The following is a 14,986-nucleotide window of genomic DNA, read 5'->3' as shown; positions in this document are numbered from 1 at the left end:
CCCAGAAGTAAGAGAAAAAAGTCTGAAACCATCTGACATGTGCAACTACACAAACAAATGTGATAAACATACAGAGCAGGGACAGAGTAGGCTGTCTGCCTCACACAGGACGGTAGTATTTGGGGAAACGGTGTGTCTGTTTTTGCAGCCTTTAAAAGACACAGTTTCCTATAAGGCCCAGAGGGAGGAACAAACATAATAGCATGACTAGCAAATTTCTGAATGATGGATTTGTTGCAGATGCCTCGATGAGCAGCCTAACAGAGACGCTGCCGCAGAAACTGTTAGACTTCAGAGGTTATAGCTACAAAGGGGCAAATAATTATTTGATCCTCTGCTGAATTTTTATGGTAGTTTCATTTTACTGGAGAGAGACAATTTCAAACAAAACTTCAGAAAAAAGACTTTTCATGGAGAAACTTTTGTTGGCGGTAAGATGTTTCGTGTAGTTGGTCACCAGGTTTGCACACATTTCAGGAGGGATTTATGGCCTAGTCCTCTTTTACGGAAGCTTTCTAAATCCTTACGGTTTCTTGGCTGCTGCTTGGCAACTCGAAGTTTCAGATCTCTCCACAGATTTTCTATTGGATTGAGGTCTGGAGAATAGCTAGGCCACTTCTTCTTTAGACACTCATTTATTGCTTTGGTGCTAGGTTTTAGGTTTTTAGGTCATCTTCAGTGTTATGGCTGATGTTACGTCCCTCTGCAGCCTCTAATCTGCTCAGTGTGTTCAGCTGGTGCTAATTGGCCACACCTAGTCAGGTGTGGATAAAGGCATACCTGAGGCAAGCTTCCCAGGGAGCTCACTTGTCTTTGCTTTGGTGGCACCAGTCATTTTAGCCAGTAGTCCATTTTAAGATAAAACCTCTTCTCACCTACACCCTGCTATTCGTCTCCTTTTTTATGTTGCGGCTTTTGAGCCGGGTCGTAACATAAGTGGGGGTTCGTCTGGGATTTTTGGACATTTTAGTGGAGACTGAATATCAGTTTTTTGTATTGCTTTTAAGTGGGTGAGTGATGGTGTTCACTGTAATTGAGCAAACTCTCTTTAGTTAGTGTGTTTCAGCTGGGTGGCTGTGCTGCCCTTCCATCGAAGCACTTGTTTGTTGTTTTGCTTTATTGTTTTAGTTTATTGTGTTTGGTGGTTATCCTGGGTGGGGGTACGCTTCAGAGTTTGGTAGGAGACTATATCTCTGGTCTGCTGCCTGCTCTTGATTTCGCGTTTAAAGTTGCCTCGAGCCTGGTACACCACTGAAGACTAGGTAGGTAAAGTTAGGGTTTTATTGTTTTTAGCGTTTTAGGCTGGGAGTTGCTCATAGAAAAGGAGATTATTGTCCAAGATTTTACAATGCATGACCCCGTCCAATTCAGTTCAGTTTTATTTATACAGTGCCAAATCACAACAACTGAAGTTGTCCTTTACTATTAATAGAAAAACAGCCCCAAAGCTAAATGTCTCCACCTCTGTGCATGACTGTGGGGATGGTGTTCTTTGGGTCATACTCAGCATTTCTCTTCCTCCAATCATGGCAACTCAAGTTGATACCAAAGAGCTCGAGTTTGGTTTCATCTGACCACAGTACTTTCACTAGACCATCTCTGAATCAGTTGGATTCTAACTTGTTTGTGTGCCTTCTTGAGCAGGGGGAGCTGCTTATGACTTATTAGTGACTGTGGTCCTCACTGCCTTCAGATTAATAACAAAATTAATATTAATTCCTGTGACTGGGCTGCTCCACTACCTTTCTTCCTATGAAGGTGTTGGGGTTTTGTTTTATAGTCTGTGTCTCTCTGTTAAAATGGAACTACTACAATAATATGTTATATAATTATTTCCCCCACTGTATACGAAGAAAAAAACAAAATCCGAAGAGTGTTGCGGTGAGTTTATTAATATGAACAAAGTTTAGATAACATAAGTTTTTTCTTAGGAAAACTATAACAGTGGAGAGCAGTATTCACTTTCTCAGAAACACCAATAAAAGTTCCTGAAACTAGTGGAAGAGATTTCAGTCTCGACTGGAGATCACGTCCTTGGCTCTCTTATGACTTTGGATATATGAAAGTCTGCACAAAATGTTATCCAATAGTTATAGACAGATTAATGTGCCTGCTGGGCACGAGTCCAGGGGCTTCTGATCTTATCCCAGAAACACTATTCATATCCCGGAAAAACACACAAAGTGAAATGAAAAGAAGTGGAGATGGAAATGAAAAATAGCAACAAAGAAATACAAAAGAGACCAAAATTTAGAGCAAAATAATGGACACAAGGAGCAAAAATGACAAGAATTTGCAATATGACTCAAACACACAAAGAAAAGAAGCACAAAATGATGAAAAAAGTCAACATCTTTTTTTGGGTCTCTTTCAGTCTGGGTATTCTGGTCCTCTATGGGATGAGTGCCTCAGGGGCCTCTTAATTTATAATCTGTCCAGGCCAACACATGTTGATGGATTTCATTGTACATCAAAAATGCTGCACTTCCATTCACAGAGCTGCGCCACTAGCTTGGCTAAAAACGGTATATATTTTAATTAGCAAGATTTGGAAAACAATTAGATTGGCTTAAGTAAATTATGTTGGCATCCATTTATTTGGCCATTATGCCTCAGACAATGTTAATTGTTCCATTTGTTTCCAGTCGTTTTGTTAGGAGAAAAAGAAGGTAAGCTGCTTACTTAACTCACAATATGTCAGGTTGACACGCGTCTCTCGAGCTGACAAAAAAAAAGCAAACTTCCCAAAATAATGAACTATTTTCTTTAAAGGTAAACTTTTTCTGTGGTTTCTAAAAAGTTATAATTTTGAGGTTTTCATCTGCCGCTCACAATAAGTCGTACCCCATTAAATAACTGTAGAGTATTTGCATTATTTAAGTAACTGCACAGAATATCCTGTATATCAGAGGTAGTTTGCATGGTGATATAGTTGGTAAGAATAATATAGAGGGGTTAAGGATGAACTGTGTTAATTGCACTGTATGTAGTATGTGCTGCTCATGCTGTGCGTGCACAGTGAAATCACTCTTGCTTGTTTGTGTGTCTTTGTTTGTGTATATGTGGTGTGTTTGTGTGGGACAGAGAAAGTCTCAGCGAGTATTGATTTCCTCCGTCTCTCTCTCTTCCCCAGCCTTATTGTTCTTCACTGCCTGACTCGCATACGCTGTGTTGTCTGCTTCTACGGGAATTAGGCTGTCTTGGTGTCTGTCAAGCGCCGACAGTTGTGACTTTGCACTTGTGTTTGTGTATTTGAGCTCCGGTTACATTAGCGACCGCGTTTCTGTTTTTGAAGCAGCTGTCCGATAGCCTGCGTGTTTCATTACGTGTCTGTGTCTTCTCTTCCCTTTGTCCAAATTACGAGACCCCCGAAACCCAGCCTCCCTGAGGCTTTCTACCAGCCGATTGGTGTCCAGTATACATGGCGTACTTTGGAAGGGTGGAGAACTGGAGATCTTTGTTTTTTCCCCAATCAAAGATCAGGTTTCCTCTCTGTCAGCACACCCTGGCATTCTTAAGCTTATACGCTGCCAAGGCCTGTAATTCTTAGTGGTTTCTCATTTTCTGTAAAGCCTTTCTTTGCAGTTTGAAAGGCTTTGTCATGCTTAAAGTTCCAGCAGATTGGTTATTTTAAGCTACTGCTCCTATAGTTATTTTAAGTCCTTCAGTTAACACTTCTTTTATCTGTTTTAAGCCCTTATGGATCTTATAGTTTAATAGAGTTAGTAAGATTTTAGGAGATGAAAGGAGGACCAAACCAGCCTGTATCTTTCAGCTTCCCCCACAGCAGAGGAGAACACAAGATGGAGGATCCTGAGGTACATTATAGCCCGGCCCAGTCACGTAAGCAACCTATAGAGGAGGCTATAGTGGGCCTGTGACTCTGATTAAGCACATTCATTTAAAGAGTACGATTGCTTTGTTCACATGTGTGCAGACCACCCCACACTCACCGCCATAGCCACTCCAGTCTGCCACATCTCCGCCTGCATACTGCAGATAAGGACTTTAGAGCTGCATAACAATGTTGACATCAGAATGAAAAGTCTACATTTCAACCCTCTGTGTTCTCGTTGCATTTCCACCTGTCACTGCCAGTCCCACGGGGGCCTCTCCCAGTCCATCAGCGCAGAATCCCAAAGCCCGGGAGCCTTTCCTGACATGCAAATCCCCTCACACAGAAGATATTATATGGCATACAGGAAGTGACAGGGCCAAAGGTGAAAGTGGGACGAATTTAGAGTGAGGGCCGCGCAGTCAGGAGCCGGCCGAGCGGTGGAAACCCAGTCTGCATGCAGAGTCTAAACGTTAATTCACCGCAGACAGATTACATAAGAACCCCATAAGCTGTAGACCTAATCCGCAGTGTTTGTTGCTTCAAACTGTTTGGGGTAGCCGGTTCAGAGCAAGTTTTGCAAAGGTTAATTTTGGTCACATCCGCGTTGATTGACTGGGGGTCACATTGTGTCGGTTTTCATTAGAGAAAACCCCACAGCTCTGTCCAAAGCAATACAAGCAGCACGGGAGACAGATACTGGGCCCCCCACTGCAAAATGATTTTCACACATACAAATGAATGCAATTGCCATAAATGGGTCATTTGAACCTGGTGAACCCATCTGTGACATTGTTCACATTCATAAGGCTTAATTAGCTCAAGTAATGTCCCAAATTACTATATTAGCCTATTTGTTAAGCAAGTAAATGAGCTAGACAACAGACTGTATATAAAAGATGGATGTATGCCATCATGATATCACGTACTTGTTCGTGTAATATAATTTTGTGCCTTGTGTTGTAGACATCTATATAGACTGATTTTAACCATTTGGGGTCAACGGATGCACCGGTGTGTCCAAATCACATGACCAATTTAGGATGACATAGCAACAAGAAAAACTATGCGAAGAAAAAAAACTCCCAAAAAACAAGAATAAAAACGTGACATTCTTGTTGGTGGAAAAATGTAAAATGTCGACCAATCAAAAATTATGCTAGCACGTGGCATTTGGTTGTTTAGGAAGAGCGGAAAGCTTTGGGAGTGACGCGGCGAAAGAACGAGTGAGCGATAGCAAGTTTTGAGATGTGAGAGAATCATGACATTTAGCCTGTTTGGAGTGGGTAGTTAGGTGTGTTGCCTTGTGTAGTTAGTGTGTAGTGTAGTCCTTTGTTTTGTTTAGTGTGTCAAAACAATGAGGGCACGTATCACGTTTCCTAGCTAAAAAGCCACCAGAAACAGACTGGGCACATCACAGGCTAGAATTTCACTTAGGACACAGACTTTTGTGAAGAAACACTAATAACTCATATTATTTGTTTAATTATTTGTAATAACTCATATATATATATATATATATATATATATATATATATGTGTGTGTGTGTGTGTGTGTGTGTGTGTGTGTGTGTGTGTGTGTGTGTGTGTATATATTTACATATATTCTTGGCTAATAAAAAAACACCCTACAAAAAATACCACATTCACATCTAATGCAAAGCAGAGACCAAAACTATTCTTTGCATTAGGCTCTCAGCATGTTTATTTCTCGTTTAAAGTTGGACATTTTACCAGCACAAATAGCCATCAACTAATAAAACCCACTGAGAAAGAACAGGAAACCTACAAAATGTAATTTTGCTTAATTAATTGACAAAAACTGATGGATACTTACTAATAAATCCCTATATTAAAGTTAAAACATCCACTCAATTAGTAGCAAGACTTGCTAAAAGCACTCAGACTAATGGTTATCACAAAGTAATGTGTCGATTTAGGAGCCATAATTTCTCCAAGTCGTCTTACCACAACCTTTCAAACCAGTTATATGTAATACATGGATGTTGGTTGCTAGATAACATGTCAGGGAAGCATCCCCATGTTTAACAATTTACAAAGTTCTGACTGTTTTTTGGGTTTTTTTTTACTTTCCTTAAGAGGTAAAGATGACATAAAAGGAGAAGGAGAAAAAGAGGCTGGGAGGGATTCAGAGTAGAGCTGCCTGTTTCGGGGGGTTTGGACAACAGACCAAGATACCTTCTGGGCACCTACGAGGTCAGGTGTTGGGAACTCAGTGGTTTCCCACCAGAGGAACTGGAGGAGGTGGCTGTTTGAGCTACTTCTTAAAGACTTTCACATACTGTTCATCTGATTTCTTCTTCCTCCACTTGTCCAGTTTCCTCAATTTTTTTTTAAAGGACACACAGCACACAGTGCTGAGATATGCCAGATTTTCTGCTCATAGCTATTTGGGAATCAATTTGATGCTGCAATAATATTATTTTATGCCATTCAAACTTTTACTTTTTACATTTTTTATAGATTCAGCTAAACAAATGGGAACAAAATATGTGTTTTTTTGCCACAGGCTGTAGACAAAGTGCTTAAAGATAGTGCCTTGCCAAATTGTCTGTTATGTGTAGTCACAACTTTGGTTCACCCCTTGAGTTAGGTGCCTTTTATTTTACGCTTGAATGACTAACAGATCAATGATTACACCCAAAGCCCATGACTTGTATGTGTCCATCCAGCATGGTGGTCTTGGCTTTTACCTTACATGTGGTATTTTTAGCTGTGACTCTTGGATGTGATACGCCTACTGTTAGTGTCGACAGTTTGATTCATGGCGCAGCTCCTCCACGAAAGGCAGAAGTTGAAATGGCACTGAATGTCTTCCTCTTTCTCGCTCTTCCTCTCTTAATAAGGGTTAATACCCCCTTCTGCTCCCTCGAGGCAGCCCATAATAATTAATTCAGTGATTAATATCCTGGTCTCCGATGGTAATGTCTCCGTGGAAACAGGAGAAGAAGGGAGCTTAAACGAAATGGCATCATGATAGTGTTTTTAATTGACTACAAATCCCACTTGGATAGAACTGGAGTTGTTTTGGTGCTTCCTCTTGAGAATGCAGGATGTCACATCAAAACTCATAAAATGTCAATATAAACATCCAGGCAGCCGTCTGCATCTCCGGTGTAATTGTTCCAGGTGTTTGCAGTCACTTCTGTCTCATTGCTTCAGATGGATTATCTCTATCTCTTCTGCTGAGTCATCGTTGCTGAATCACCGGCGAGCTAATGAGAATGCTGTGATTGGCTTGATTAGTCCTGATTAGCTCAGACTGCGTGCATACTGATGGCAGATTTCCTGATGGCTACAGATGAGGCGTAACTTTTAATTTGAGTTGTGAATTTAGGCCAGAAGCAGAAGCTGTGTTTGAAAAAGGGGAAAAATCTGACTTTCAAGTGGTCTATTTCCAAGACTTTCATTATTCTATTAGTTCAATACCAATTAGCTTTGTTATCTAGCTAACACAGTGCTGTTTTGCTGCATTGCTTATTGCTCCTGTCAGCAGTGCTTATCCGTCTTCACATGAGGTTGATTTGTTGGACTAATTTAGCCAATTTTGGGCTATGCTGGAGGCTGCATGTGCATCTGTGTAGTCGTCATCTTTAGCTTCAAGGTAAAGTGGTATTAATGTTTCCTGCTTTGATATTTTGGTAAAAACCTGTCCAGTTTAAAGCAGCCATTGCAAAGGCAGCAAGACTGCAAGTTCATTTCACACAATCTCAATAATTGTAATCGTATTGTGGTCTCCACCCACTGTTTTCCATTAAAGAGACTGTGGCTTTAAAGGGAGGTGAGCTAAAGCAGCCTGTTTCAGACTGGAAGTGCACCTAGATTGGTCACACACTTTACATAGACACAGATAGCCACACCTGTAGCCAGTTTAATAATCACCAATCAAACTGATGAGGTTAGGTGTGAGTCAACGATGCTAACCCCCGCACAATTAAAGTATATTTTGAACTTTGGATACAGATTTGGAGCTTGATGGTCCCTTTTAAGATCATCTTTTCACCAAATGCTTCAATTTTTTTTCCTCATGATCTTACTGGTACTTATATTCAGCTAAAGTGGAATTTTAATCCTCTTCAGATGGTTGAAGTTCAATAAATTTTAAAAGCCTTATGAAATTTAAAAAAACACAGTTTCTCAGGACAAAAGCAAATATTTGAGAAAAGACAGCGATTTAAGAAGGTTTTATAAGCAGAATTAAAATTATTTAATAGCTCCTAATATCCCTAGAGTCTATACAACTATGAGTGCTATAAACCACAATATATGTATTCTTTTTACACCTAGGCAGGTGTAAGATTTCATATATGGCATATAAAAATGACAAACAGAAAACATCCACCTGCGATATGTCCAGGCTTTCTTCAAGGTTAACATCACAGAGCGATCCAGTGTCGGGTATTTAAAATCCCACAGATTATATTTCCCCAGGAGATAATGCTGGAGGTTTATAATGTCTGGGTTACGTGTGGCAGCACATCACCATCTTAATGTGAGCAGATCAGACATGCCCGAGGATCATGGAGGCTTTTTACAATTAAAACATGGGCCCTTTGTTATCTGTACTACGTGATAGTTTAGTTAATGTAAACAGTTTGTTAGGTTTCCTACAAATTTTTGTTATTTTTATATATTTCATTTTATATTTTAGTGAGGAGTTCAACTGTTTTGAATCTTTTCATTCCTATTCTGACATTTTACATCTGGTTTTATCTGCTAATTATCTGCAGCTGCTTGTTTTGGTCATATTTCTTCAAATATCTTTCACATTTAGACTAGCTGTGGCTCAGTTAGGTAGAGTGGGTCATCTGCTAATCATCTACTAAGCCTACTGTTCAGTGGCTTCATACCTGGCTCTTCCAAACTGCATGTTGAAGTTTGCTTGGGGGTTATAGTGAACCCCTGATGCATCCATCAGAGCTTGTGTGAATGTGTGGGTAAATGAGGCTTGTAGTAAGAAAGTGCTCAAATATAACAGTGCTGAAACTGAGTAGTAAAGCATTTTATAGCCTTATTCTGGATTAAAATACTGTGTGTGTATGTGTGTGTGTGTGTGTAATGATGCGCTCTGTTTTTCACTTCATACTAGTCTAAATAATTTATATTTTTAAGTGTAGCAGTTGGCTTGGAGTGGTTCAAACATCATACCCACTCTCAGGGAGGCTTTTAATTAGAAAAATGTGTTGGAAGTGTTATGCTTATGTTATCAGTGTTAATTAATTGTTAGTGTCTAGAAACAGAGTCCTGTACCTGAATATTAAGAAGGTGTCTGTAAGAGATCTACTGGTTTCATCTGAAGTCGATTTGTAGCCTATCTGAGCAGGCTTTGTTCGCATAAAAGGTCCATTTGGAGAGCAAAAGAACAGTTGTTTTCACTGAATTTCACTGGCTCTTATGACAATTTAGGTTTTTAAAAATAATTAATATTCATAAACAATGATTGGTATAGCCTAAACCCAGATAGTTCGATATCCTGGTTATACTGGAAGCCTTGAGATATTCCCACAGTTCCCAGAGGCTAAAGTATGAGCTCTACTACACTGCAGGTGTAACCACTAACCTTAAGAACCCTGTGCTGTAACTTAAGCCGTAACCTGACATGCTCCTTCCTAGATATCTAACTGCATGTTACATTCAAGTAGCAGTAGTGGTTCATGTCTAGCTACTTGTAGAGATAGAAACCCCACCGCAGCTGTTGTTGCGTACTGTGATGCATGCATCGTGGGCATCGTTTGGTGTTGAATATCTTACCCGAGGTCACTTTGACATGCAGACTAGAGGAGCTGGGGATCGATCCAGTAGCTACTACATGACCCTCTCTATCCCCTGAGCCACAGCTAGCCCAGATGTATTTTTGGAGCATTTCAGGCCTGTATTAGTTAGGAGCATAGCCTTCAGTGCGTTAGTCACCTGCAAACGATGAGCTATAGGGCTGTGAGCCTCTGCAGTACAGTTAATATGACCTGGCGTTAATTAGTGACGAGATTTTATTTTGCAAAATTATATTAGAGATTTAGCCGAGGACAGAACATGGGAGCAGAGACAGAGCTTGAGAGTGACAATTTGTCTGCTACGAATAAGTCAAGTACCATGATCTCATCTCCAGGTGTCACCCTGGGAGCAACCTAGCACCTCCCCATTTATTTAGGCTTTGCTCAAGGTCACAACTGTCCCCATCTCTCCACAGCTTTTACTTCACCTCCTCTTCTGTTTCTTCCTCTTAACCACACATGCTGCAGAAATCCTCAAATCACACATCAAATCTGACAGAAGTTTTTCATCTTATTTTTCCCCACATCAAAGGAGGTAAAAGAGCAAAGTGGGGAACGCATCAGATGGTCAGTGATACTAACAGAGAACGTACCATATCTAATCCTGATAAGAGATTTGCTTTGCTTTCATGTTGCTTTTATTATCTTTGAATGTTTTTACTTAAGCGCCACGATCTCATTTTCCCCTTCAAACGTCTCATTCTGTGGCTTCAGATTGAGAAAATGAAAGTTGTTCCACGCGGAGTGACAGATTCAGTACAGTTTATTCTATATGCTGCTTGTTCCACCGGCCCTTTGAAGCTACAGTGTCTAAAATATTTAAACTCAAGTCACCTCCTTCTTCTTCTTCTTTTTACAACCACAGGATTTCATCAGATGTATTCTTGATGTCTTGAAGCATTCGCATGCTTCATGAGATTTAGATTATTTGAAATTACAGTCAGTGGGATTGAGAAAAACACAGTACTTGATTTTTGGGGTGAATATGAAAGAGGGGTAAATTTGTACCTTGATGTGAGATTTTACATGTTCATTAATATGAAGATTCATTACGTAAATTGTAAAAACTAAAACTTAATCTAAAATTGTTGAGATTGTTCTCTTTTAGTATTCTTTATATCCATGGCTTGCCGGACACTCTTTGCTTCAACATCGGAGCCAATTTCTTTTTTGTCTCCGCTTTCTTTTTCTAATACTTCCCTCATCTAGCTTTCTTGTTTCCTCCACTGAACTCATACATCATTACAGTCAAGTTCTCTCCAAGGTTTTTCAAGCACTTTTCCTTCTTTGCAAACTTCCCCTTGTAATGAACACGCTCTTCTTTGACTAACTGCAAACAGTATAACGCTTATGGCCTTTTTCATTAATCTCAATTCTTGAGGAAGTTAATTTGACAAGGTTTCAGTTTTCTGGCTTTTTATTTGCCTTGTATGTACAGAAGCTCCTGTATACACAAACTAATTCACATGCAGATGGTGCAAAGGTCTGTAAACCATTATAAATTGGACTGGGACGCTCAACCAACCGAGTAAAGCAGGCGCTGGTGTCCAATAACTATTAAAAACAAATCAATGAGCCACACCATCGCACTAGGTTCCTTCATTATGATGATAAACACGGACATTACAGTTCATTTTCTCACGCACACTGTCCTGTTACTGTAAACACTCAGGGCACCAAATTTAATATTAATCCACTGCAGGAAATGGTCCCAAACAGCAGCACTATTTAATATTGTTTGTGTGGTGTTTAACATCAACATTGCTCAGCTGCTGGAGTAAATTACTGAGGTTAGTTGTTGACAAATACTACAAACAGATGATATTTCGGTTTATATCAGAAACTAGGATGTGCTACAATAAATGCCATCTAAATAAGGCTGCTACAAATAAATGAATTAGTATTAACTAATACAAAAACAATGCACGCAAGAAAAAGAGTGGTTAGTAGTGACTTTTCACCTAGTGTCCACCTAGAAATTTGGAAATTCACATGTGGAAATTCATGCCATGAAGCTCTCGGTGCACAGAATTTATGCTGATGTTAATGCCAATGGAGATTTGGAAGGGTGGAGTTAGTGAGTGAGCACTGTTGGTGACTGTTAGACACTTTTTCAGCACTCCGAGACCCTGCTCTATGATGTTACGTGGTCTGTCACGAGGGGAGCAATTTATTACAGCACCACGCTCGACTTCTTGATCTATTTAGAAGGACTCATTCTTTCAGAAAGGTTTAAGGCATGGCTAGTGTCTGCTTTGATACACCTGTGAGATGCCGCACAGTAATTCTGTTCATATAGTGTGGTAAGCAGTGAAAAACCAGGTTAGAGAAATCCATATGAAAACAAATGCACGATTTTCAACTCTTGAATCTGCATGATGTCAGAGAAAGGGGATATGCCCGCCCACTTGTGGTTTACTAGGGTGAACCAATCAGAAGGCAGTTATCATAACAGAGGAGGAGTTACAACTGATGTTTTACACAGCTAATGATAAATCTGAATTATTTTGATCTATGAATTATGTGGAGCCCACAAATCAAAATATGGAGTAGATATGAACACATGTGCATAAACTGCATCACGCATCTTATTAGAGGTGACAGGAAGGTGAGAGTGCTTATTTTGAAACGCTTCTATATAATTTTTAATGCGTCATCTGGATTCTAGCATCGCTTAAAGGACAATAGAGCAAAAAAGAAACCACCGGAAGCGCTAACGTGACCTGAAAATTACCCAGACTCCCAGCGCAGGGGTTTTCTCACCCCCCTCCCCCACTCCCTCTGTTTACTGCAGGCCCATCAAGACACAGCAGTGTGTCACAGTGGATCAAAGTCAGCGGTATCAGCCAGCAAACACACAGCACAGACAGTCGGAGGGATGGCAAAGAGACTCTCCTCTGCTCCCATTATTACTCTCCCACAATCCACTGCTGATTCTATATAAATAAAGCAAGGACGGGGAAAATGGAGAGGCTCTGACACAGGGAACGAAGGGATTTTAGCGGCTGGGGAGAGAAAATAAAAGGAGACAATAGACATGAGAGGATAGGACTCATCGATGCATCTTCATGCACGCCCTCCACCTTTTAAGGCGTTATTTTACAGTTAAATACTCCGTGCTCAAATATACTCCCAAGGAGAGAGGAGAGGAAGAGACGGAAGTCATTTGTATTCAAATCCAGAGCTAATACGTCAATAAGTCTATTTCATGGGCAAAGATTCCTCTGTGTGTATGTGTGTGTGGAGGAGACATGCTCCACTGCAGCACTTCTCAATTGGAAGCTGCCTTAGCTGCTACAGGCACTTTCATCCGTGCAGACTGAGAAAATGGAGGTTTCCTCAGTGATTCTTTGGTCGGGGTGACGGCTCTGCAGAACTCGTCGAGTAGAAGCGCAAAGTGTTTGTTCAGAAGGTTTCTTAGCAGTGCTGATAGTCACGCTTCTTTCAAACGGGCCATAAGGGAACATTAGAAGAGGGTTTCTCATTAGGTGCCTACAGTATGTGGAGTCAGTCGAGGGAAAGGATGCTATCTATTTGTATACTGTGGCTTTTGTGTATTGGGAGCAATGGAATATAGCCAAATCGCAATAAGACACAGTGAAATACCAGCCAAGAACACACTGACTGTTGCAGATGCCTGTCTCCTCCTCCCTTCCTCATATCCCCATCTCTCTCTCTCTCTCTCTCTCTCTCTCTCCATCTGACACGGAGGCCTGAGGGTTTTGTATCCGCTGCTGTTTGATTTGCACCGAGGGGAGATCTTGTTTGTTCTCCTCAATGCAGCATTTATGGTTTAAGATTCTCCTCACGACCTTCCGCTGCTCCTGAGCAGCGAGCTATCTGTCTGCCCCGAGTGAAAAAACAGGAAAAGAACAGTGCTGCCGCCGCTATGCCGGCCGGGGGACCTGCAGCTCTTCTCATCCTGCCAGTAAACAAAAAAGAGGGGTTGGGTAAGAAGGGACAAAAGTAGCCTGTACCTTTTCTTTATCAAAGCTGGTCAACACAAGCATGTGGGATTTTTTATTTTGTATTTTTTGTGAGGCATTAATGAGAGTTAAATAAAGCTCTGGCAGCTTTGAGTGTTGTCAGAGCTCCACCTTGTGGTATTACATTAGCATTGTTCTTTCCATGCTTTACTCATATCTCATTCTATCTAATCTTTCACTATTGTTATACCACTGACTGTCTTCTATGTCTTTTTATCTCACTCTTTTCCCTTTTTTTATCCTAATTTGACCTCCAATTATCATTCTCCTGCTCTACTTTCTTGCAACTTTCCTTCCCTCTTATTTTCATCCTGCCCATCCTCGCCATAATCCATCCAATCTGTTCCTGCGCTATTCTTCGTCCTCCCTCCTTTCTATCTTTAAGATCGTTATCGGGACGAATCGTAGGAGGAGTGTGGTGGTTCTTCACTCTCATCATCATCTCGTCCTACACGGCCAACCTGGCCGCCTTTCTCACTGTGGAGAGGATGGTTTCTCCCATTGAGAGTGCAGAGGATCTGGCCAAACAGACCGACATTGCCTATGGCACATTAGACTCTGGCTCAACCAAAGAGTTCTTCAGGGTGAGTTGGTGGTACCAGAGTTAGTGACCTACTTTCAGACAGGTACGGGAACCTGTGAAGGCCTATAATCTTTGACACTCACACACACTCAAAAGCAAAGACTCCTCATGATATTGTTTTCTTCTAGTCCCTATTATACCTTGTCAAGGTATGTTACTCCAGTGATTCCCAACCAGGAGGTATTTCTGCTAGGGAGACAAGCTTGGAAACTGAAATTACAGTTAATGTAATGACTGAGTAGACCCAAACAGGTTTGAGTAGAAAAGTTGAAAGTAAATGGACTTTTCTACTCTCCCGGAGTACTCAAAGCGCTCTATACAACATGCCACATTCACACAAGCTTCTATGCTTTTAAGTGCTCACTAACTACCATTCACATACATTCACACTCCAATGGATGCAATGGAGAGCAAATTGGGTTTAATATCTTGCCCATGCAGACTAGGGGGAGCCAGGGAACCACCAACCTTCCGATTAGTAGATGACCTGCTCTACCTCCTGAGCTGCAGCCACCCCATAAGTTGGTTAAAGCATTAGAAATAAGACTGAAATTGGAAATAAAATAAAGAAATTTAAAATTAAGTTTTCATAAATGAAAAAAAAGTATGACCGCATTTAAAAGTATTAGCTGCCTTTCAGCTGCTCAACGAGCAGTTCAAAATGTTGGCTGAAGGTAAACAAGTTTTTTTTAGTTTTCCAATTTTGGATGAACGGATGAAATAAACTAGAATTGTGTCTAAAAATTGTAAATAATTGACTATGTGGCTTGCACTTGAAATTTATAGCTAA

At 40.6% G+C, this 14,986-nt stretch overlaps 1 protein-coding gene across 2 annotated transcripts in view; it reads left to right on the top strand.

The window, feature by feature from the left end:
* gria4b (glutamate receptor, ionotropic, AMPA 4b) overlaps window positions 1-14,986 on the top strand; it is a 159,574-nt gene that overhangs the window by 131,600 nt on the left and 12,988 nt on the right. For both annotated transcript variants that reach the window (XM_031747608.2, XM_031747607.2), the window contains exon 12: window positions 13,999-14,197. In XM_031747608.2, the coding sequence (XP_031603468.1) occupies window positions 13,999-14,197 (199 nt within the window). The remainder of the gene's footprint in view (window positions 1-13,998; window positions 14,198-14,986) is intronic.

This window comes from Oreochromis aureus, linkage group 10, assembly GCF_013358895.1.
Source record: "Oreochromis aureus strain Israel breed Guangdong linkage group 10, ZZ_aureus, whole genome shotgun sequence".
Taxonomy (NCBI): domain Eukaryota; kingdom Metazoa; phylum Chordata; class Actinopteri; order Cichliformes; family Cichlidae; genus Oreochromis; species Oreochromis aureus.
The sequence above is the reverse complement of the archived record's forward strand: the minus strand, read 5'-3'. Positions and strand labels throughout refer to the sequence as shown.